The sequence below is a fragment of the Juglans regia genome, chromosome 1 (genome assembly GCF_001411555.2).
Source record: "Juglans regia cultivar Chandler chromosome 1, Walnut 2.0, whole genome shotgun sequence".
Taxonomy (NCBI): Eukaryota; Viridiplantae; Streptophyta; class Magnoliopsida; order Fagales; family Juglandaceae; genus Juglans; species Juglans regia.
Genome location: NC_049901.1, coordinates 16474880 through 16499044, shown reverse-complemented (window position 1 = coordinate 16499044; position 24165 = coordinate 16474880). Strand labels below are relative to the sequence as shown.

The 24165-nt window shown below is 38.0% G+C and overlaps 4 protein-coding genes across 7 annotated transcripts; 3 read left to right on the top strand and 1 right to left on the bottom strand.

Moving 5' to 3' along the window:
• Positions 1-473: 473 nt before the first annotated feature.
• LOC109006054 (LRR receptor-like serine/threonine-protein kinase RCH1) lies at positions 474-4438 on the bottom strand. The gene is made up of 2 exons (XM_018985202.2): positions 1411-4438; positions 474-1136 (listed from the first exon to the last, which is right to left on the bottom strand). Exons 1-2 carry the CDS (start codon positions 4358-4360, stop codon positions 619-621), a joined length of 3468 nt encoding a protein of 1155 aa, XP_018840747.1. The 5' UTR covers positions 4361-4438; the 3' UTR covers positions 474-618.
• A 3639-nt stretch (positions 4439-8077) lies between these two features.
• On the top strand, positions 8078-11534 carry LOC109006056. Of its 3 annotated transcripts, none has more exons than XM_018985204.2 (4): positions 8078-8366; positions 10693-10754; positions 10892-10996; positions 11183-11534. In XM_018985204.2, exons 1-4 carry the CDS (start codon positions 8147-8149, stop codon positions 11315-11317), a joined length of 522 nt encoding a protein of 173 aa, XP_018840749.1. In that variant the 5' UTR covers positions 8078-8146; the 3' UTR covers positions 11318-11534. The 3 variants fall into 3 exon arrangements, with proteins under 3 accessions (XP_018840749.1, XP_018840751.1, XP_018840750.1); XM_018985206.2 differs by having other exon boundaries at positions 11159-11270; XM_018985205.2 differs by having other exon boundaries at positions 11140-11225.
• Positions 11535-12167: 633 nt separating this feature from the next.
• On the top strand, positions 12168-15403 carry LOC109006055 (pentatricopeptide repeat-containing protein At5g48910). Of its 2 annotated transcripts, XM_035683415.1 has the most exons (3): positions 12168-14655; positions 14789-14850; positions 15022-15403. In XM_035683415.1, the coding sequence occupies exon 1, from the start codon at positions 12284-12286 to the stop codon at positions 14201-14203; it is 1920 nt and encodes a 639-aa protein (XP_035539308.1). In that variant the 5' UTR covers positions 12168-12283; the 3' UTR covers positions 14204-14655; positions 14789-14850; positions 15022-15403. The 2 variants fall into 2 exon arrangements, with proteins under 2 accessions (XP_035539308.1, XP_018840748.1); XM_018985203.2 differs by having other exon boundaries at positions 14789-15403.
• A 2606-nt stretch (positions 15404-18009) lies between these two features.
• LOC109006053 (putative kinase-like protein TMKL1) lies at positions 18010-22244 on the top strand. The gene is made up of 2 exons (XM_018985201.2): positions 18010-20026; positions 21352-22244. Exons 1-2 carry the CDS (start codon positions 18595-18597, stop codon positions 21990-21992), a joined length of 2073 nt encoding a protein of 690 aa, XP_018840746.1. The 5' UTR covers positions 18010-18594; the 3' UTR covers positions 21993-22244.
• The last annotated feature ends 1921 nt before the right edge of the window (positions 22245-24165 follow it).

The window sequence follows — 24165 nt, the reverse complement described above, 5'->3', positions numbered from 1 at the left end:
AGGTTTGGAAGTAAGATGAGATAAAATTTTGTGAATATTATTGAAATAGTTTGTGAATAGTAGTGAAATAACTTGAGTTAAGATGTTTTATTAGGTTTTAGGAAATAAGAGAAAAAAAAAGTTGAATAAAAATATTAAAAAATTGTTTGAACATAATTTTTTAATGTTATTTTTGTTTTAAAATTTGAAAGGTTGTATTTTTTTTTTAAAAAGAGATTTGAAAAAGTTATAATGATTAGATAATAAAGTTTACGATTTGAAATTGAAAATATTTTGTATTTGAATGATGTTTGGGAAGAAAATTATGTGAAGTTTTGAGATGAGATCATCTCACTTCCCAAACATGACCAATTTATTGCTAGTACATAATTAGTACTCTACCCCAATGTATGATCTAAAAGGTCAACCAGACTTGACTAATTGCACATGTCCCTTGTCAGTTGCAATACGAATCACATATATATGAACCAAAGTTGAAATTTTGCTGATTCTGTTTATTGAAACATGTCTTTCTAACATAAAGAAACCAGATTGGTGAAACTCAACCGCATGCAGGGTCTAGAAACATAGTTTAATTAAGGAACTCTTTACTGCTTAGCAAGACTGACCTTCTACCAACTATTTGAAAGTTTTTTTAGCATTGGAGGAAGAAGAGTATAGCAATGAGGATGCAGAAAAGCTTGTGTTGTTGCTTTGGAGGTATGAGTGTTCCATCCCTTCTGATTTACCTCCACTGTGATTACAGGTTTCTTTTCCATCATTTGCAAAAGACCTCTGAAGATTAAGCATATCGATTTTCAAGCACTGATCCTCTCTCTCCTGCCTTATCTCATTGAGCATTGCTGCTACATCTTTCATGGATGGCCTGTCTTCCGGGGAAGGATTTACACAGAGCAAAGCCACACCTAGGGTCTGCAACATTTCCTCAATTTCAGATTCTGGCCGAGCAGTACTTAAGCTTGGATCCAGCACTTCAACTCCCCCTGATGATCTCTTCTGCCTTACCCAATCTACAATGTGAAGCCCATCTGGTATAGTCGGATCAATTGGTTGTTTCCCGGTTAACACTTCTAAAACCACAACACCATAGCTATATACATCACTCTTCTCTGTTATCTTCATCATGTATCCGTACTCTGCAAACCAAAAGTGCAGGAAAAGTACAGTGTCACATGGGAATTATCATTGTGAAATTTCTCAAATGGAGAGTAATTCATCGCTATGTATATATGAATGATCTTTTCTACCATTTAAAAGTACTTCACTGACATCTATGAATTTGTTAACAAAAAATCCAGGTTAGTTTTAATACGGTTTTAAACATATTGGTTCTTTTCTACCATTTAATTTAGGAATTATTAACAAATAAATACTTGAAAATCTCCAATCAAAATAGGATATTTTACTTACCAGGAGCAATGTAGCCGTAGGAACCTGCGACGGTGTTGGAAGACCGTGCAAAATCTCCATCATCAACAAGCTTGGCAAGCCCAAAATCAGCAATATAAGTTTCAAATTCAAGACCAATGAGGATGTTGTTGGCCTTGATGTCCCTGTGAACAATAGGAGGAACACAGTCATGGTGTAAATAAGCCAAACCTTGAGCTGCCCCCAATACAATCTGATATCTCAGGTTCCATTCCAAGCAGTTACCGCTTCGTTCATGAAGAATACTTCCCAAGCTCCCATTGGCCACGTAATCATACATTAGCAATCTTGTGTTTTGATTCCAACAGCAACCCAAGAACCTTACGATGTTCTTGTGTCGGATGGAGCCAAGAGTGTTTACTTCAGCTGAAAATGAATCACGAATTCCTTTATTGATTCCTAACCTTTCATTTTGGGAATTGTATCCGGCAGCCATTGTTGTTGGCCAGAGCTTCTTTACTGCAATCAATTCCCCATTTTCCATTTCTGCACGATAAACAATTCCTGAACATCCCTTTCCGATTACATTGGACTCAACTAGACACTTCAAAACCTGTTCAACTGAGAAGTTCAACTTTTGGAATGGAGTGAACTGCCAACGCAATGAATCCCCTCCCATCTCAGAATCATTATCATCTCTGATCATTTTCCGTGCTCGAAAAACTGCGACAGCCCCAAAAATTGCCAATGCCACGGTCAAGGAAATTAGCAACCCGATGGCTAATCGAACTCTTTGTGACCTCTTGAAACCACTGTTGTTTGGCATACCCATTGTTGTAGAGTTGCTTAGGAAACATGCATCGTGACCCTGGGAACATAATCCTTGATTCCCTGCCAACTCCTTTGCTGATAACTGTCTAAATAGCTTGCTGTCTGGAAGATAACCGGTGAAATTATTGTATGAAATGTTCAGAGAAACAAGATTTACAAGCCCAGATAGTGCCATCAAGTCGCCTTCTAGCTTATTGTGCGACAGGTCTAGTACGGAGAGTTTGTTGAGAGCTGAGATTTGTGGTGGGATGACACTAGACAGTGCATTAAAACTCAGATTTAGAGCAATGTCAAGAGCTTCAATTTCAAATATTTCACCCGGGATTGTGCCAGAAAGTGCATTGCTGCTAAGATCAAGCAACTGAAGACTTGAACAATGGCCAAGCGAGGAGGGGATTGATCCAGAGAGGGAGTTCCTACTAAGTACGAGTCTGCTCAGTGAAGTGAGTTTACCAAAACTCCCATGAATCTGACCCACAAACTGATTTGCAGAAACATCCAATACCTGAAGATTGGTCAGAGCAGATAAAGGACTAGGCAAAGTGCCTCCAAGGGTGTTATTACTTAGGTTCAGCATTTGCAGTTCAGCACAATTGCCGATCTCATCCGGCACTGATCCAGCAATGCGATTTTCAGACAGGTCAAGGAAACTAAGGTTATTGAGGAACCCAATTTCTTTTGGAATCTCCCCACTGATTCTATTATTCGCTAAACGAAGCCGGATAAGAGAACGGCAGTTACCAATCTCAGGAGGGATGGAACCCGAAATGTCATTAGAAATCAATAGCAGCTTTGTTAAATTTTGAAGATGAAATAGTCCGGGAGGTAAGCTACCAGTGAGTGCATTGTGTGACAAATCCAAGGCTTCCAAACTCCTGCAACCGGCCAATTCTGGTGGAATGCTTCCTTCTAGTTTGTTCTGCCAGGCTAAGAAGACTGTTAGCTCTGTCAACATCCCAAGCTCAGCGGGAATCGGACCTGATATCTGATTAGAATCAAGCTGTAACTGAAGGAGGCTTGAAGCATTTGAAAGCATTGATGGGACTGAACCGGAGATATTATTGTTACTAAGCATAAGCTCTTGAAGATTTGAGAGGTTTCCAAAAGAAAGAGGTATGCTTCCAGAGAAAGAATTCAATGAGAGGTCAATAGTTTTCAAGCTTTTGCAATTCCCGATTTCCTCAGGAATAGTCCCATCAAAATTGTTCTGCCACAATAACATCTTTTCCAGCTTCCGAAGCTTACCCAACTCTGCTGGAAGTGAACCTGAGAGATCATTTTCGTACAGGAATAAGTTGACAAGCTCCGAACAGTTGCCTATATCTGGGGGAATCTCACCCGAGAGCATCGTAGTATAAACTGAGAGTGTCTGGAGAGCGCTTAGTTTACCCAATGAAGCAGGTATTGAACCAGAAAGTTTAGTATCAGCAAGACCCAGAACCTTCAAATTCTGGCAGTCTCCGAGCTCATCTGGAATATTTCCTGCAATGTCTTTGTTCCCTCCGGCACGAATAACTTCCAAGTTTGACAGTTTGCCTAGTTCCACCGGTAATTTCCCACTCAAGTAATTATCAAATACAACAAGATTCTTGAGGCGGAAGCAATCACCGAGCTCTGCAGGAATTTGTCCAGTGAGCTGGTTGGAGTTCAAAATCAAGTCCTGGAGATTTTGGAGCCTCCCAATGCTGGAAGGAATACTTCCAACCAAACTGTTTGAACTAACATCAATCACTGTAAGTGCAGTGCAATATCCAACATCAGGAGAGATCGTTCCGGTGAGGTTAGCACCGGAAACGATGAGCTTTTGGAGGAAGTGAAGGGAGGAAAGGTTGGAAGGAAAGGGAAGAGCCAGCTCAATAGACTGTATACTGATCTCAGTGACAAAGTTTCCAGAAGAACAAGTTATGTAAGACCAGTTACAAGGGTCAGGGTCTGAAGGGTTCCAGCTGGAGAAAGCTGAAGTGGGTGTGAGCTGAGAACTGTGAAGCCATGAATGTAGTGTAACAACTTCACTGTTTCCTGTAGAAGAAGGAAATGATGACAAAAGTACAAGGACGAAGAGAAGGAGATGATAGCTGTGGTTGTGAAGGAGGGTGGTGATCAAGGATTGCCTCGGCATTGGATGGTGGTTGTAGGCGCTGTGCTGCCTCGGCATCGGCATTGTCAATTGCCTCAAAACCCCAACCAGTCTTGGTTTTTCATTGGGTCTCTCTCTTTTTTGCTTGATTCTTATCTCAAACTCACTCTACTATGTCACCAGTACTGCCATTACTATAATAGTATTATACTTTCTTTGCAGTCAAGCAAGAAAAGGAGAGACAAAGAAAGAGAAAACAGATTGAAAGATTTGGAGCCACTCCACCACCATCACTTTCGCCTCGGGGTTCTGTTCTTTGCTAGAAATTTATATATTTTTTAAGTCTCTCTGAATTGAATAGGCATTGTTAGAGTACGCATTAGCAGATAGTTTCATGTGTTTTTGCATTGTTTCCCTCGACATAGTGAGTGATATGGGCTGTTTCAGTTTTGATAACTGAGCCAACCCTTTGAAATTTGAAGCTCATTCACATTACCTTAATTCCTTTCTTTTCTCTGTGTTCAAGTTTGAAATTTTAATTTAATGCTGTTCCCCATGGAGCATTTCTTATCATCTGTGGAACTTTTGGGCAATGGATTTTCCATGCTTTGAAGTTTCATATCATTGTTTTTTCTTTCTTTTCTAGGCTTCATATTTTTTACACAAGACAATAGTAGACATGGAAGTGAAACTAGTGCTTTGTGGAATATACCAGTTTTGCAGAGAGCAATTAATAAATCCTAGTCCTAAAGTATTTTGAGATTCCCTAATATATTTTATTTATTGTTTTTTGTTCCTTCTATAGTGGGGTTCTGGGGGTGTCATGCTTCTCACTTGAAATTTCCCACTCCTCAGACATGCAACCATGGACAGAATTATTATATAAGAGAAAGCAATTCATTCAGCACAGAAAAAAATAATATAAAACAAAATAAAAATTCACGTGACACAGATAACAAGAGAGAAGCATCATCTTGATCTCTTCGGGACAAATTCATCACAGAATGCAAAGCATATTTTTGCGCTTAATAATAAGAGTTCTCTGCCACTATTTTTTTTTTCTTCCTACATTTCCCACATAAATTTTATCCCGAAAATATTTAAATTGCATTTAAATATTGAGATGAGTTAAAATGAATTATGAATAGTAATATTTTGTGAGTCTCGTTAAGATGTATTTAACGTCTTTTTATGAAAAATTAAAAAAATAATGAATCTTATCGATAATTAGTTTTAAATGAGTTGAGTTGGGTTCAATATGTTTTTCTTAAATAAATTGAAGCCTAAGTTTCTTCTGAACAGCGTTTAATTTGGTCATGTATAATTTATTTTACTCAATGAATGTCCTATTGATATGAGAAATGTCCTATTGATTGTCATAAGTAATTATTAATGTAAAGATATTCCTAATTTCAAGGCTTGAGCATGTGGTGGATCAACCTACTTTCACCCCCCCAATTGGCATTGTTTATTTAGCTACGCGTCTAAGGAATAAATGTGATCATATGACTTTTTACGCAAGTCTCTAAGCAAGTCAATTTGAGCAAAAGAAAGGGTGCTGCCCAATGCATGACCTTGGGAACCTCCCATTATGGAATCTAAACACGTTTTGTTTTGTTTTTAAATTTCGAAAATTTCAGAGATAGGTTTTTCTTGGATTTTATACAAAATGGTAGTCCAAAACAAATATGTTTGTATATAAATCTTTTTAAAATATGCTCTTGAAAATCATACTCATCATTACAATTTTTTCAAATTTCAATACAAAATATAATAAACAATTCAACTTTTTCAAATTCTAAAATAATAATAATATTAAAAAATAATATTATAATAATATTTTATCATCTTAACTCAACTTAACTTAACTCAACTCAATTCAACTTAACATTCAAATACAGCATAAAGTTTAATATTTTTTGGCTCCCAAATCGTCATCGTCGGCCGTCACCAATGACCTAAACTAATGAAGAGACCGCAGCTCCACCGACACCAAACCGATCGGTTCTTTACCCTCCCTTCAATTAATTTTGTCGGTTTGGGCTACTCAAAATGTTTGGTAGGTTGGTGTTGGTTTTGTGCTTAAACCGCACAGACCAACGGATTTTTCAATTATAAAATCAATGATCTTACTGTCTCACTTTTTTCATTTTTTCTAAGTAAGCTCGATAAATTATAATTAAGGGATACAAAAATACATGAGTATGGGGTAGGGACCCCAGCAAACACCCATTCTTAGCCAATTTAGTACTATGTAAAAAGAAAAAGAAATAGACCGTGGAAACAAATCAATTTTTCCTATCCTTCCCTGCTAAGATGGAGCCGCACAAAGTGGCGGTTTTTATACAATCCGAGAGTGGGATTATAGTTCCATGATCGTAGGCCATGGTGATGACTGCATTTTGTCTTGAAGTGGCTATTGAGAAATTCCTCTGCCTCGTCTTCATGATCCTATGGTCAAATAGGACAACTCTAATAATAAAAAGTCAATTAAAAAATCTGAACTCCATTGCGTTAGATGTTATCGCACAAATATTGTAGTTATTCGAATATTTTACTAAACTCTTTAAGTATAAAAGTATCCTAGCAAAATTTGAGAAAAGCAGTAAGGAAAATGATAAGGAAAGCATTAAGATAAATGTGAAAATGGATAGATTACAGTTTGGATCAACTCTAGTAGACTTCAGAATATGTAATGGTGCGCGGGGTCCACACGCCTGTCTCTTTGCATCCACAATAATTAGATCTGAAGGATCTGATGGTGGTGAGTCCATTGGTTCGACGTGTGTGGTGAGAAAAGTTTCGAGAATGAGCGACACGTGAGGCCCACTTGCAGTGATTTTTGCGAAACCACCACTTCTCTCTAAAAGATTTGCGGCTTGGGATCCTTCTAATGCCGTGCGTATCTCTCGAATATTGCCTAAAATTGCATATCTGTCTTTTTCGATCTTGGAGGAAGCAAAACAACTAAGAAAAGGACAATTAACTTTATAGACAAAATGAGTATATGGAAAAAGAAGAGAAGGTGAGTGAGAAGGAAGCCGAGGTCTCCCCCTCCTCTTCGGCAAAAAAACCAGATCTGGGTTTGGAGATTTTTTTTTTTTAGAGAGTGAGAGAGAGAGAAGTGTCATTTGGATCATTCTCCTATTTCGCTTTATCTAAACTATCAATTCAGCGCCTAGTTTGACAGTTAAAAATTAATTCAAAAATATCATTGACCCCAATTTTTGTTAAAAAAAAAAAAAAAGTTACTTCAATTCAAATATCTTTCACTCTAATTTTTCATTTGATCATTTTCTTATGTTTCAATGAAAAGAAACACAAAAATAAAAACCGATTTTACCAAATCTAAAAAAATACTACTTTAAAAGAATTATATTTATAACAACTTTTCAATTTGATCTACACAGTTTCACAAACTTTAATAAAAAGCATATTTCGAAAAGCTTTTACTTGAATTTTTCTGTATAATTTCACGAATCCAATAAAAATGTATCTCAAAATCTTTCAAAGAAAAATTCTAAAAAATTTCTCAAAATACTTCTTAACGAAACATACTTGATTTTATAATTTCTAATCACATCAGTTAATATAACATAGGTTAAGTCAATTAAATAAAATATCATGCAAAACCTGACATGTAAACTTATATACGACTGAAAACAAAAAACAAAAAATAAAACGTCATTTCTAACCCAATTGAGAAAACCCTTTTCCAAAATTCGGGCCGGGTCGGGCCATCCTTCTATGGGCCCTACCGTCTCAAAGCCTCAAAGCTTTGTGAGGTTCAGAGAAACGGATACGGCGTCTGAATTCCAAATCACCTTATGTATTGTAGCAGCGTGTTTGATGAAGTAAAGTTCAGCAAACATGGCTTCCTCAGCTATTTTCCATAGTATGTGCTTCATTTCACCGCGCACTCCAAAATGTTACAAAAATCAAGCCCTGCGTCTCACCCAGTCTCAGTTCCTTTCCTCCGAATCCTTTTTGAAGTCAAAGAAACAATCTTTGCTCTCAAGCATCCATCTTAGAACCCAGAAATCTCGCTCATCATTCGCTGTCTTCGCTGCGCAGTCTAATTTCTTGAAAGGTTAGCTTCACTTGGTTCTCTTTATTTGCTTGCTAACAATGGTTTTCGAATTTACTCCAACGTGGCTGAGTAATGATCCTATCTGTGTTTGCGGTATTTTGGTTAATTATGAATGTAATTGTCTGTTTTTTGATAAAGAATGGAAAAAAATTACTAGTGGACTGGTTTGTAGGGATAATTTGGGAGAAAATTAAGAGTAACTTCGCAACTTAATATCAAAAGAAAATTATCATTTGATTGTGGCATTGTTTATTGAGATTCCTATCTTTACTGGAGTGGAGAAAAATAAAAACGTGTGGAACTAGAAAATGCCATTATATTTTATGGTTTTTTGCCATTAAAATGAGGTTTTAATCGTTGAAATAAGATGTTTACCTAGCTTGTGAGGCAAGGTTGAATTGAAACGAGACTTGCTAGTCCGGTTGCCTATAGATGAATGGTTTTGCATTAAGTTCCTTTTTTGAATATAGAAATTAATAATGACACCGCCTTGGATGTTCATGATACACAAAATAATCTAACACGACCTTTCGAAGATACACGGTAATGTTAGAAACCCCTGTAATAGAATTGTTGAAGCATTGTACTAATTTGGGGCAACTTGATTACCTTGAGAAATTTAACCTGAATGGTTGAATGAGGTGCATGATATCTTGCAATTTCTGAATAAAACCTACTATTCCCCAAGGAACAGCATACTGCTGAAATCAGAGTTGTCTTCTTTCATCTTTCTGCAAGCATTCTAGGTTTTTTTAGCTTCTGCCAATTGCTGTATTCAAACTCTCTCTTAAAGCACAGCCTCGATTGTACAAATTAACTAAATGACTAATTATCATTAGTTTTTTAGTTTTCATTTTAAGTTACACCCTTGTTATTGAAACTATGCTCTTAATCAGGATCGTTTTGGTCTTTTTCTTATGTACTTTTGAAAACATTCATATGAATAACATAAGATAGTGCTCAGGAGAGCTTTATGCTAGAGTTTAAATGCTACCAAGTATTAAAAGTACGTTCACATTAGATAAGGAGGCTATACTCTCCTGCATTTGAAGCTCTTATTGTCATTCTATTAGATATCCCAACTGATGGAATTTCTCTTGTTTATAGCAAGCAGATTGCCATGTAGGATTTGTTGTTTGCTCAAGTAGAGTACCGATGAAAAAATATTTTGTTCCACCTGAATGTTGTGACAGAGTTTTTGCTTCCAAGTTTCTTCAGCATTCTAGGTTCTCTTGTAAAGGATCTATTATAATTGTTTCCTACCCTCTTCGCTTCTGGACTTTCTAGAACCCATGGAATTATGGAGGGCGAACTTTTTTCAGTTTTATAACCAATTGCATAGATTTCCCTACCCCTCTAATGTTCTGACATAGTTGGGAGCATGATGAAATAATGTTGTAATTAGATTTATTTGGAATTGAGGTTTCTTGAAGGAGAATAAAGGAAAAACCTCTTTTTGGGTGCTTAATAAATGGTAAGAATTTTTTATTTTTTGGATGACATGGAACCTCACAAGAGCAAGGCCTGAATCCATCCCCAGGAGTAAAATCTGGATACACAAATCCACCTGCCAAAATCATGTATCAAGGTCACAAATCACCATCTACAATTGCAAATGTGAACTCAACCCAAGACTTGTGAGTCAGCAGCTCATCCAAAGATTGCTCTTTGATCACTAGGTTTCATCCTGATGAGTATAGAAATGGTGCAGCTTTCAGAAGAATATAGAAGCTAGAGGGAATTTTTGTTTATAGTGAAAGGTCAGATATCCTTGGACAGCTGCCATAACTTCTACTTGTAAGAGGTTAAACCTTAAAACCAAAATCATAGCCCTTAATTAGGTTTAGCCCTATCCATCCATATGACCAGAATATAGAATTCAAAGGACTTAAAGTCTCTATTTTGAATAATATTTCTCTCATGATGTCAGCCTAGTTTCTTGGATGGCCCTTCTCCTTTCATGAATCATGGGGCTTTAGCATAACACCATGAAAGGTTGACATCTTGGTAAGAGCCAGTTTTAAAGTAACTTTGAGCTTGATATAACATGCTTTCATTCAAAAAGCCCATCTTATGATCTTGGGCTTGGTTTGTTTACTTTGTTTCATTGATTTATTCAGATCTATTGTGATGCATTCAGTTATACTAAAAGGATTCAGTACCAGCATTGAATTTCTTGTGGGTCACTCTAAATCAGAGTCGACAATTGGGCTAGCTTTCTATATTTCATGAGTTGACAATATCCTGCACTTTAAAGTAAACAAAATATCGATTGTTGAGTTTATGTTTTGATTGTACTAACTTCCATTTTGGTTTCGTTAAATAGCTCTTCAAACAGTGTGGAAGGTTGGGAAGGATGGAATCGAGGCAGGAACCAATCTGGTGCCTGTAAGTTTATATTGTTTCCTTTCCAAGTCTACCCTATCAAACTTATTGGCTGTTTTGTGTATGATCTAGACCTACTGTTATTCTTCATTGTGGCAGCACTTTGTTCTCATATTTTTTCAACATTTTTTTGGTTCTAGGATTCTGTACCAAGACCAATTGCAAGGATTTCTGTCACAGTAGCTGCACTTGCCGCTACGTTGTTTGTACTCTCGTCTTTCTTGTCTACAGCTTTCTTTGTACTGGTATGCTGTCTATTTCTCTGTGCTCAATGGTTCACTTTTTTGTGACGGAAGGAAAAGAAAGGGGAAAAGGGGCTGGGGTGCATTTTTCAAAGTTTAAAGCGATTACATTATGCAATATCAATGTTTCTAAAGTTTTTTTTTAGTATTTTATTTGAATGCAAGGAATAAAGCACCATATGATTGCAGGCCACCATGGGACTTGTATATTTTATATTCATTGCCTTCAATAGAGATGACGGGCCAAGAGGGGGTGGAGGCACCACCTCTACAGATGACACTACCCTAGAAGAAGCGAGAAGAATAATGGAAAAGTACAAGTAACACCAATGAGACTTTTAAGCTGACTCGACTCTCAATGATTCAATTTACACAGGCTACGATTTTTGCATGAAAGTTGTGGTTATGCACTGAGAAGAAGAACAAAGTATAAAGTATTTCATTTTGTTTTGTAATATTAAGTTGTAAATAAGATGCTCCTTTACATTGGCCCAATCCACTAGAGTTCTGCATTGCTTTATAGAACTTGCAGTGTTTTCAAGTTCTCCTTCTGGTTGAGCCCTCCCTGCCTCTACTCCGTTATCTAATCTTGGAGGAAGCCTTCCCTTTAACACGACGCCATGTTTTAGCTTCTTTTTGCGTTGAAGTGGCTGTATGGGGAAATTACACCAAACTTTCCATGCGTCTAGTATGTAGAGTGCCATGCACATATCGATATGTCATCCGTTACAAGTATCCTTTATCCCTTTGCCCGTTTGCTTTTGGGAATGCTGTATCTAATTTGACCAGCAGGCTGCTATGCCATTCCTAGGATTGTGCATCGAAGCACATAACATGGTCACATAAAAAGCTAATCCTCTTTCTCCCGGATCTGGAGTCGTTGACTCATTACTAGAAGGTAAACTGTTTCGACAGCTAACAATTGGGTTCCTCCCATGCACTTTTCTTTTTAAAGTTATTTATAGAAAGCAAAAAACGTTAAAATATATAAGATGTGTGGCGTAGGATGATGAGTAGTATTTATTGTTAATAATTAAAAATTAAAATAAGGAAGATATTCTGATATAATATAAATAAATCTTTATTTCTATATATATATATATAAATAAAATAAAAGTTTAAAACTTTGGAGATGACAAGTTGACGTGGCGTTAGACGATTGAAATGGCAGCCACAGTCGTAATAGTAGTTATCTCAGCTCCCACCCACGTCTTCGACTTCAACAGAAATCCAATCCACAAAGTTCAGTCTCTTTTCTTCTAAATCCCACAGAGTCTCAGCCTCACCCCCATGAATTCCACAATCTGCAAGCCCACAATTTCTCCTCTTCACCCATCCTCATTGTTCCCACAGATCACACTCTGCAAAACCATCAGAGACCTAAAGCAAGTCCATGCCCACATGATCAAGACCGCCCAAATCCACGACCCTCTGGCCGCAGCTGAAGTCCTCAGATTCTGTGCGCTTTCAAATGACCGCAATGTCGAATACGCACGGAAGGTTTTCGACCAGATACGCCAACCCAATTGCTTTTCGTGGAACACCATAATCAGAGGTCTTTCTGAGAGCAATGATGATGACAATCTATTGGGGGCCTTTTTTTTGTTCTGTCGAATGGTTTGTGATGGTTTTGTGCAACCCAATCAGTTTACGTTTCCTTCTGTGTTGAAAGCCTGTGCTCGAACGGCGAGGATTAGAGAAGGGAAGCAAGTTCATGGGCTGGTTGTGAAGTATGGATTGGATAGTGATGAGTTTGTGGTTAGCAATCTTGTTAGGTTGTATGTAATGTGTGGGATTATCGAGGATGCCCATGTATTGTTCCATAGGAATGTGATTGAATTTGGTAAAGGGGATGCAGTTATGACGAATAAGAGAAGGGATGAGGGGATGGTAGTTTTGTGGAATGTTATGGTTGATGGGTATGTGAGACTTGGGATGTTTGGTGCTGTTAGGGAGTTGTTTGATAGAATGCCTCAAAGAAGTATGGTGTCTTGGAATGTGATGATATCTGGCTATGCGCAGAATGGGTTTTTTAAGGAGGCAATAGAGATGTTTCGTGAGATGCAGATGGAAGATGTATACCCAAATTATGTGACATTGGTTAGTGTTCTGCCGGCGATTTCACGTCTTGGAGCACTTGAACTGGGGAAATGGGTTCACTTGTATGCAGAGAAGAAAGAGATTGACATTGATGATGTGCTTGGTTCTGCTTTGGTTGATATGTATTCAAAGTGTGGGAGCATTGAGGAGGCGCTTCAAGTTTTTGAGAGGTTGCCGAAAAAGAACGCAATCACTTGGAATGCAGTGATCGGCGGGCTTGCAATGCATGGGAAAGCAAATGATGCGATTGATTATTTTTCGAGGATGGACAGAGCTGGAGTGACACCTAGTGATGTTACTTATATTGGGGTGCTGAGTGCATGTAGCCATGCTGGCTTGGTGGACGAGGGAAAATACTTTTTCAACCACATGGTTAAGGTAGTTGGTTTAGAACCTAGAATTGATCATTACGGGTGTATGGTTGATCTATTCGGTCGTGCTGGACTTTTAGAAGAAGCTGAAAAGCTTATATTAAACATACCAATTAAGCCTGATGATGTGATATGGAAGGCCTTGCTTGGTGCATGTAAGATGTATGGAAACATGGAGATGGGAAAACGAGTAGCAGAAAAGCTGATGGATATGGCTCCTAATGATAGTGGATCCTATGTGGCTCTCTCAAATATTTATGCCTCTTCAGGAAATTGGGAGTCAGTTGCAGGGGTGAGGTTGACAATGAAGGAGATGGACATACAGAAAGACCCTGGATGCAGTTGGATTGAGCTTGATGGAGAAATTCATGAGTTTCTGGTAGAAGATGACTCCCATCATAGAGCCAAAGAAATACATGCCATGTTGGAGGAAATTTCTAACCAATTGAAGTTGATAGGCTATAGACCAAACACTGCACAAGTCTTGCTCAACATGGATGAAGAAGAGAAAGAAAGTGCCTTACACTATCACAGCGAGAAGATTGCAGTTGCCTTTGGCTTAATCAGTACAAGCCCTCATTCGCCACTTCGGATAGTTAAGAACCTACGTGTCTGTGAAGACTGTCACTCTTCTATGAAACTAATCTCAAAAATTTATAAACGTAAGATTATTGTGCGTGACCGGAAGCGCTTTCACCATTTTGAGGATGGGTCTTGTTCATGTGGGGATTATTGGTAATTTTTCAATTATAGGTGCATAATTGGCAGCCTATGGTGCAGTTGTAAATATGAATGAATCAAGATTTTAGGAAAAACAAAGGCATACAAATGCATTTAAATATCCTATTTCTTCAATGCTGAGCCTTGTTTGTATTCATTTGGTGGATGTATCACAGTTAGGCCTGCAACCCGACCAAACCGTGCTTGATTTGGGCCCGACCCGACATTCATGCTAATACAAAAAAATCCAACCCGACTCTAGTCGACTCAACCCGTTTCATATCGACCAATCTCCAGAAATGTCTTTTGAAACCCCTCCGAACCCACAACCTATACATGGGTTTCTTCTTCAATTGCTGTAAATTCTCTCAAAGCCTCCAAATCGTTCTCTGTGCAGTCTACTCCGAACTACTAGGTTTCGAAAGCGAGGGTGAGAAGGAACTTAGACATGGAATCACCATGAGGGCCAAGGTAAGATTTGATTGTAGTCTTATTGCCGTATGATATTTGTCGGACCCTACTATTTGCTCGATCTAAAAACTTAAAAATGGGTGTTTTTTAATTTTCCTAATCTCGTACTGGGATTTGCTCTTTGGTTTCACAGTGGAAGAAGAAGCGCATGAGGAGGTTGAAGAGGTAGCACCGAAAGATGAGGCAGAGATCCAAGTAGTTCTTTGCTAATAAATCGACGTTGTTTTGTGTCTAATCAATTTTTTATTAGAGAGTCATAGTGTTTTCCATTTCTACGTTTGGATTTAATATCTAAAAGGTTGGAGTTTTGTGCTGTTGAATGAGTTTATTCCTTTCGCTCTCCATCGGATCTATCCGAGTCTACAGCGCATCGAAGAAAATAGGGCCCAACGTTGCAACAAAATTGCGCCTCTGACCTCGCGAGCTTGGCTTACTATCAACCCTATCGCGTAGCCGCAGCACAGGCAAGGCACGGACTTCGCCGACGACAACGACTTAGGTGATAACAGAGAGAAAATATGAGTGATGGCAGCTATGGTTTGAGATTTAGGTATGGATGGCATAAAGTCTGTGATTGTCGGATTGAAACTGACAGTTAGCGGGTTTGACCCGCAAGTTCGTTCAACCCGCTTTTTATCTGATGGATCGGGTCGGTTCGTACGGGCAGATCGGGTCAGCACCTTTTCTGCATAGCCCTGATCACAGTTATACAAGAGTTTGATATCTTACAATGCACAATGATATATTCTTAAAGATACGGGAAAATTGTTTTTTATTTTTTTTCCCTCAAGTTTAATGATAAAAATTAAACTAGTGTTATTTGTCAGTTCTGGTAGTTGGAACGTGTAATTTGTTACAAATTGCACAATTTTCCCACCAATGTTACACCGCACGCTTATGTTAACTATCACCAATAAGGTTGGTTGATTGGTTTTGGCAGCGGTGCTTCAAGGCTAACTGATCTTTTAGACTTCTACAGTAAATGTGTTTTCAGATCAATTTGGGGTTTTTTTGTTGTTTGGGGACCTCAGCCATGAATTCGTCAAATGGGATATAGATATAAGACATGAAGTAACTTCCTTTGACCAAAAGTTGTTGTCCACAATTCTGGAGTGATGATCTAAATAATAGTTTGGTAAATAAATACATCATTTAGAAATAATGTTGTTGGGGACAAAACCAGTAAAGTAATCAGCATGTTTCTACCATGCTGATCAAATTTCAATGCCAATATGCTTCTGGTGAAAGAAATGTTGGTAAATCCGAGTGTCCTCTCTATGCATAAATGAGACTCTTAACATAATCTCTCTCTTTTGATTGTCCTCCTAAAATGCTAGAAAGCTGTTACCCCAAATGACACTAGAAAAGGGTGTTGAGTGGATGCCAGGACATCTACAGACAATAGAATGATCTACTCTCTCAAGAAAAGCGGCTTTCCAGGTGCATATGTGGCATCTATATATATATATATATATGAAAGCATTGACAGAGTGTTTAGGGATCTTATGGTGTTTGCTTTTTGCTCACTCCAAAACATTGGATGGCAGGCATGCCATGCAATACCATGAAATAGTTGCTGAAAAACCGTATGCAGTGCAGTGGCATCTGGTTAGAAAGATTTTTGGTGTTGGCTGTATATTCGACTAGCTTTGGAGGATATACTGCAGTTCTGCTGCGTCTTGAAGAGTAAATAAATTTGGTTGAAACAATGAGAATATCAAGTGCAAAACCCTGTTTATATAGTCCTTACCATGCATAGAGGAGAAAAAAAAAGTACTCAGCTGAATTTTTGTTATTTAGGAGAACAACACATTTTTTGTTTGATATTTTATATTCCAAATGATTAATACAAATATATTGTATCCTCAAACTTTCTAGATTGAAATTATGTTGCATTACCTATTTTTACATATTTTTTCATTAATCTTTTAATTAGAATTGAACTAAAATCCTATTTATCTCTTCAATTATAATAGTGTAACCTATAAATAATAGAAAAATATTCTAGTCACAAAGATTACACAAAAATAATTTTATAAACTGACGTGATTTGATGTGATTTGTTTGATTATAAAATTATTTTTATTATAAAATAGATTTAATCAATTAGATAAAATTATATTTGTTTATAAAATTAATTTTTATATAATTTATTTATAAATATAGCATAATCTAAATTATATGAGTTGGGTGAGAAAAAATGGCTTTCTCATTCCACTTTGAAACATTTAAACCAAGAACAGAGCACAGAAAGGTCAAAGATCATGATAAAAAGTAGGAGTGAGGAGAATCTTATTAGAGGGTTAAGGAAAGAAATGATTGCATATGCTGGCGTGAGTCTGCACAGTGAACTGCCAAGCAACATGTTATGTGCTGGGCTCTAATCGGGTCTCACTTCCTCAAATACCAACCACTTTTATTATCCGGATCCAAACTACACAACTTTTTGAGTAATAATACACTCATAATATTTTTTACTATTCTTTTTATATATTAAATTTAAAATTTTAAAAATAATTTTGATACTTTTAATAAAGATACCTTATCATATTACGGCGGTTTAGATTGAGAGATGAGATGTGATCAAATAAGATAGTTTAAGATGAGTTGAATAAAATATTATTCGAATATTATTATTATTTTGATATTTGAAATTGTTACATTGTTTATTACATTTTATGTGAAAATTTAAAAAAATTATAATGATGAGATAAGATGAGATCACTTCTCAATCCAAACGGCGGTCTTCAATTTTTTTTAAAAAATACATTATTATATTAATTAATTAGAAAAAAAAAAAGTTGTATGGATATGATTAGTTGTAACGGTCAATTTTATGTACATTGATTTCGCTTAGAGTACAGGCAAGCCTCTCTTAAAAGTCTCTGTCTTTTTCCTTTTGACAAGTCTCTTAAAAGCTGATATCAAATTAGCAACAATCCAAACAAATCTTAAGTGCTAGATTTTGCAACTTGGGTCTCTCCTATACTCTACTTTGATTGAACCACAAAAAAATGAGAGAGAACCAAATCATTTAAATGAGAAAATAATGAAACAAAAATAATAATTGCTGAACTTTGTTGAAAAGGATATTTGCTAACCCTAAAGTGAGACCCACCAGATAGATAGCTGGATCTCACTCCACGTGAACAACACACCTTTAAACTTTAAAGTCCTTACTTTATCCATCTCCATGCTCACACTCAATGACCCTCTCCTTCACGTCTGAGAGCTCACTGGCTGTGGAACATACATTCACAGATTCATATCTTTTCTTCTTCTTCTTCTTTAGGTTTGCACTCTTTCTTTGTACTCTGACCCAGAAGCACAAGGGCCCCACCAAGACCCACAAATAATATATATCACGGTGCATCTAGACAAGCACACACCCATCATACCCTATCACAGGTGTCTGATCAGACGTCAGGGGTCAAAGATCAACAACATGTGTATGGTTACAAAAACATTGGAGGACCAAGTGTCAAATGCACCAGTGATAATCCCTCAATCCTTGTCTTGAAAAGACACGTCTCGGTGTCGTCGTTCTGCAGTGCAAGCGTTTCTTCCTCAAAGAATGCAAAACTGCAAATTTCGAAGGAAAATAGTATAAAAGCAAGAGCAATAAGTTATTTATGTTGGCAAACCTGTCTGTGAGGGTTTAAGTGCTACCTCATCCCTAATTTGCCACTGTGGGAATCATCGTTAAAGTCCTTGGTTACACATCCAACGGTGTAGGACCAAGGTGGAGGATGCTTACACTTGCAATACAGTATGAGATGCATTCTCAAAATCATGACCGTAAACATTATTAGACTATCAGATTACTCACAGTCAACACACTGTCAGCTTTCCCAGGAAAAAGAGAACCTCTTTTGAGGTATACACCACCACCACGCTCACCCCCTTTGCGCTCTCTCTCTCTCTCTCCAGCTTCATTCGATGGCGCTTCTGAACCTTTTGAGTCCATACATTTTCTTCTTCTTCCTGCTTGTCTTCTTCACTGCAGGCTCCACACACGCTGAGTCTGCTTCTTTGTCTTCCGCTTCTCCGGATGTTGAGCTTCTCTTGGGAAAGATCAGAGCTTCATTGCAAGGTAACACTGAGAACCTTTTGCTATCTTCATGGAATTCTTCTGTACCTTTGTGCCAATGGAGAGGGCTCAAATGGGTATTCTCCAATGGCTCTCTTTTGCTCTGTAATCAAATCTCTTCCCCACAATGGAACAACCTCTCTCTCTTCAAAGACCCTTCTCTGCACCTTCTCTCCCTTCAGCTTCCCTCTGCTAATCTCACCGGTTCACTGCCCAGAGAGCTGGGTGAGTTTTCCATGCTTCAAAGTCTCTTCCTTAACTTCAACTCACTGAGTGGAACAATCCCTCTTGAGCTTGGCTATAGCTCTTCACTCTCTGAAATTGATTTGGGTAACAATTTGTTGAGTGGGGCTTTAGCACCGTCTATCTGGAACTTGTGTGATGGACTTGTTTCTCTTAGGCTTCATGGTAATTCACTGTCTGGGTCAGTCCCTGAACCTGCATTACCGAACTCTACGTGCAAGAATTTACAGGTCTTGGATTTGGGTAACAACAATCTTACTGGGAATTTTCCCGAATTCATAACCAGGTTCCTTGGGCTTAAAGAGCTTGATCTTGGGAATAATATATTTTCTGGTTCAATTCCAGAGAGTTTATCTGGACTAAACCTTGAGAAATTGAATCTTTCCCACAATAATTTTAGTGGGGCCTTGCCCATTTTTGGAGAATCAAAATATGGTGTGGAGGTGTTTGAGGGAAACAATCCGGGGCTTTGTGGATTACCTTTGAAAAGTTGTCGTGGAAGTTCTGGATTGAGCCCGGGTGCAATTGCCGGCATTGTGATTGGTTTGATGACTGGAGCAGTGGTTTTGGCTTCACTGTTGATTGGGTATGTGCAAAATAAGAAGCGGAAGAGTAGGGGAGAGAGTGGAGATGAATTTGAGGAAGGAGAAGATATTGAAGATGGTGATGGTGATGGTGATGTAGGCGTTGGCGTTGGTGTTGGTGGTGGTGGTGGTGAAGGCAAGCTTATTTTGTTTCAAGGTGGAGAGCATTTGACGTTAGAGGATGTGTTGAATGCAACCGGGCAAGTTCTGGAGAAGACGAGCTATGGAACCGTTTATAAGGCAAAGCTTTCCGATGGAGGGACCATTGCTTTGAGATTGTTGAGGGAAGGTAGTTGCAAAGATAGGAGTTCATGTTTACCGGTGATAAAGCAACTGGGAAAGATTCGCCATGAGAATTTGATTCCATTGAGAGCTTTCTATCAGGGGAAGCGAGGGGAAAAACTCCTCATTTATGACTATCTTCCTCACAGAACCCTCCATGATCTTTTACACGGTATGTACTTTTTTTTCTTCTGTGCTTTCCTCTGCTTGTTATTCATCCTGTATCTCATTCAGATATGGAATAACTGTAGCTCGTCATCACTGTGAAGTAGAAAAGTTAACATCGCTGTGTTGATTTAGTAAATAACCCTTATCAAAGAGTGAATCCTCGTTTGATGAAAACTTAATTCCCATCATTGTTCATATCTTACCCCAAGTCCGGGTTTGAGAAGATAACACGAGCACCCAAGAAGTTACATCATTAACAGTCCTTGGCTATCTGGCTATGGAACAATACTACTCTTTATTCTGAACCTAGTCATCCCCAATGCACATAATGATGTGTCACATTTCAAGAAACTTCTTATATCAACCACTTAAGTGGCTTCCACTTGGATGTGCCATATCACCAAGTGCAACTGGGGATGGCAAAGATTAGGATGAAGAAGAGCATAGAGTTATGTATTGAAAAGTTCCACTGGCATTAGAAAACATTACAGCATGAATTTTCTGAAATTTCTTATTAAAAAAAAAAAGAAGATTTTTTTTTTTTTAAACAGACCATAGGGATACCTGTAACGCTACATGATAACCAAAGAATAAAATCTTGGGTGCTAAAACACCAAGGAGGCAAGAACCTTCCTACGAGTTGTCTTCAGCCTCAAGTAGGGATTGATAGACCTCTCTCAACCCATGCCTCACAAACTAGTAAAAACCCTACCTAAATAATGGAAGTGGACCAGAACTTCCATTCTCATAACATTCCTGAAAACTGAATTTTCAGGACAGGAGCTGCCCTCAGGCTCGGTCATGAGATTTATGTAGACCTGGAGGGTGAAGCAATACCTTTTGATCCACTGTGTCCTTTCTCATTACTTATGCCTAGTCACTGTCAAAACTCATGAGAGCCTACTGTCACGGTGATATGTAAGTTTCAAATATGAGCTTGCAAGATGCAGCGAGCCACAACTTATGTGCAATGGAGAAATGAGTTGCAAGTTCCAGTCCTCATAAACACCCGAACTTTTTATTTTTGATCAGTAAAGAAGAATTTTATTAATGAGAATAGGCATAGCCCAAGTACACATAATGTATACAAGAGCAACACTTGTGCATGATTGTCTAAATATACAAGCACAAACACCCGAACTTAAAAGCTCTCCATTACTTGCTTAGACATACAATCAAAATTAAAAGAGAATAAGTGAGGCTGATTTAAAAAGCCATCTAAGTTGGTGCATAGTTTACCTGGGTGCTTCTCTATCATTTTCTTTGCAAATTTTGAGCCCTCATGGTAGTTCACCAAACTGTCATTTTATCTGTTCTGGTTGGCTACAGAAACTAGAGCAGGAAAACCAGTGCTGAACTGGGCTCGAAGGCACAAGATTGCATTGGGTATAGCCAGAGGACTATCATATCTTCATACAGGTCTTGAGGTACCCATTACTCATGGAAATGTGAGGTCCAAAAATGTGCTTGTAGATGAGTTTTTTGTTGCAAGGCTCACTGAGTTTGGGCTTGACAAGCTAATGGTCCCAGCCATAGCTGATGAAATGGTGGCACTTGCAAAAACTGACGGTTACAAAGCACCAGAGCTTCAAAGAATGAAGAAATGCAATTCTAGGACAGATGTCTATGCATATGGGATATTTTTATTGGAAATCTTGATAGGAAAGAAACCTGGAAAAAATGGAAGAAGCGGGGAATTTGTTGATTTACCTTCAATGGTGAAAGTGGCAGTTTTGGAGGAGACAACAATGGAGGTTTTTGATGTGGAAGTCTTAAAGGGAATCAGGAGTCCAATGGAAGAGGGTTTGGTTCATGCATTGAAGCTTGCAATGGGTTGCTGTGCTCCAGTGGCTTCAGTTAGACCTACAATGGATGAAGTCGTGAAGCAGTTGGAGGAGAATCGACCTAGGAACAGGTCTGCTTTATACAGCCCTACAGAAACAAGGAGTGGAATTGCTACACCATTTTGAGCCTGCCTTTTCTATACGCTCATCTATATATACAAGTTCCATTTTATTGTCTATCTGATCCGCATTAAGATGGTAACTGTAGTGTAATGGTGCTAATGTTTTTCTGAAGGAGGTTATATTTCTAGGAATTGGTAATGTGTAATTTATGAGACAATGCATCACTTAAAACAGCTATCTTGGAATGTAACAAAGGTTTGATATACCCCAATTATGCGTGCCTGCAACTCACTCCTATAGAAGTGCCTTTTAACACTTGATGAGTTTTCTTTACAAACCTCTGAAAAGATTGTGGTATGATATGCTAGATGTGTTAGAAAAGAAACATTTGGTCAATATAGATATTTTACGAAAACTTAGGAAGAAATATTTATTTATTTTAATTTAATTTTTATGTTACTTATAAAAAATTACAAATTAATATATCTTGATCTAATATGTTAGATTATAAAATATTTATTATTATGAAATAAATTTAACATATTAAATTTAAAATAAAAAAAATTTGTATAAATCTAACATTTATTTTAAGTAGGTTGATTTTGTAAAAGCCCTCGTTGTAGTTGGGCATGAAACCAACCTTTCTGGGCTGACTAAAAAGAAAACTTTCTGGACTGTACAACACCATTTACTTATTGGACTTGACCAACTTATCTTCAAAAAACTCAAAACATTATAACAAAAGTTCACTAAATAATTTTTTTTTTTTTTTTTTTAAGCAAGCTTGCATGTTATAAATAGGTAAAAATTATTACAAACTATTAAAGAGGGTCTTTCTCGCTATCAATATACAAAATAGTAGAAGGAATAATATATAATAGAATGCTACCAAACAAAGAGTTTGTAGTTCAAAAATTGTTTAAGTAGCGAATTAGACACCTTATAAGTAAAATAATGTTAGTTATGTAAGCAATTTTAATAATACGACATTATTTAAAAGAATAGAGTACCGCACCATCCGTATTTTAAAAAAGTACCTAATAATAAATAAGAAAATGGTGTTGCTACTCTGTCCTAAAAAGTGACTGCTCACTTTGACCTCTAGTGTAATTTTGTTTCAAATATTTAAAAAAGGATACCGCTACGTATAGGAATTTTCATGCACGAAGTTGACGCCATCACTTATTTTATGAATAAAAAAAGCAAAGAAGAAAGAAGATGAGGTTCTGTTTCTTTTTTCAGTGTGCAAACCCAAATCCAATCACAAGTTCCTCTATTTCTCTGTTTTAGTATTCTTAATGTCAGATCCTGAAGGTTGGCACACCTCCATCAAATCCTTCACAAAGAAGAAAGAAGACATGAGCATAGATTTTTTGTCCTCTTCCTACACCAACATATCCATTAATATGGCTCGTAACTACTAACCACTACTACTCTCATTCTCTCCTCGGAAAATGAGCTGGTGTGTTCCTAGCTGGGATTTCGATGATAATCCCAACCCTACAACTGCAAACCCCACTTCCAATTCTAAGTACACCACTTGGAAAAAGCCATGCACTAGTGGAACCTTAAAGTCCATTGTCAACCAAGCCACATGCTTGATTGCCACCTGAGCCCAAATAATCCTCCCTTTTACATGGTTGTAGCCAAGACTCGGTCCATCGTGAAGTTATTGCTACTACACCCTTGGCCACCATGACCATGGACGCTTTGGTGCCACGCTCCAATTTGACCTCCGAGGTCGACCAAGCCACGCAAACACAGGGCCAAGTGGTGGACAGACTCGGCACTTGCGTCGGGTCCTGCAGCCACCACAGTACAGGACAAGGACCAGGACGTCTTCCTCAGGGGAAAATGGGCTGTCGGGAAGGAGCGTGTCACCGCCAAGTGGAGTAGCAAAGATGAAAGCTTCACTGGCAATGCCACCTGTGGGAGGGACAACACCCAGCTCTCAACACATGAGAGAGGGACCTGGGAGTTGGATCGCCGGAACAAGCTTGCCCTCCTAGCAAACCTTCCACAAAGACCACCACTAGGCATCACCTTCGATGACCACGATTCCGTTTACCACAGTTCACCGCCGATAAGCAGGCGCATTTTTCTCCTTTTGTATTGTTGATATCGTGTTTCACCGGCGTGGGCAATTCCACTCTGTCAATGCTCGTACGATCACCTGCACAATGACAAAAGGGGGACCTCGGGATCCATTGATGTTCCGATGCTTAAGTCAGTATGG

What these genes read in the sequence shown, in the direction of transcription:
- LOC109006054 (XM_018985202.2), bottom strand. Translation starts at nt 4,360, where the DNA reads ATGCCGATGCCGAGGCAGCACAGCGCCTACAACCACCATCCAATGCCG. An exon ending in CTACGGCTACATTGCTCCTG is followed by an intron (nt 1,137 to 1,410) that starts GTAAGTAAAATA and finishes TTTGGTTTGCAG; the next exon opens with AGTACGGATACATGATGAAG.
- LOC109006056 (XM_018985204.2), top strand. Translation starts at nt 8,147, where the DNA reads ATGGCTTCCTCAGCTATTTTCCATAGTATGTGCTTCATTTCACCGCGC. An exon ending in GCAGTCTAATTTCTTGAAAG is followed by an intron (nt 8,367 to 10,692) that starts GTTAGCTTCACT and finishes TTCGTTAAATAG; the next exon opens with CTCTTCAAACAGTGTGGAAG. An exon ending in CTACAGCTTTCTTTGTACTG is followed by an intron (nt 10,997 to 11,182) that starts GTATGCTGTCTA and finishes ATATGATTGCAG; the next exon opens with GCCACCATGGGACTTGTATA.
- LOC109006055 (XM_035683415.1), top strand. Translation starts at nt 12,284, where the DNA reads ATGAATTCCACAATCTGCAAGCCCACAATTTCTCCTCTTCACCCATCC.
- LOC109006053 (XM_018985201.2), top strand. Translation starts at nt 18,595, where the DNA reads ATGGCGCTTCTGAACCTTTTGAGTCCATACATTTTCTTCTTCTTCCTG. An exon ending in CCTCCATGATCTTTTACACG is followed by an intron (nt 20,027 to 21,351) that starts GTATGTACTTTT and finishes GGTTGGCTACAG; the next exon opens with AAACTAGAGCAGGAAAACCA.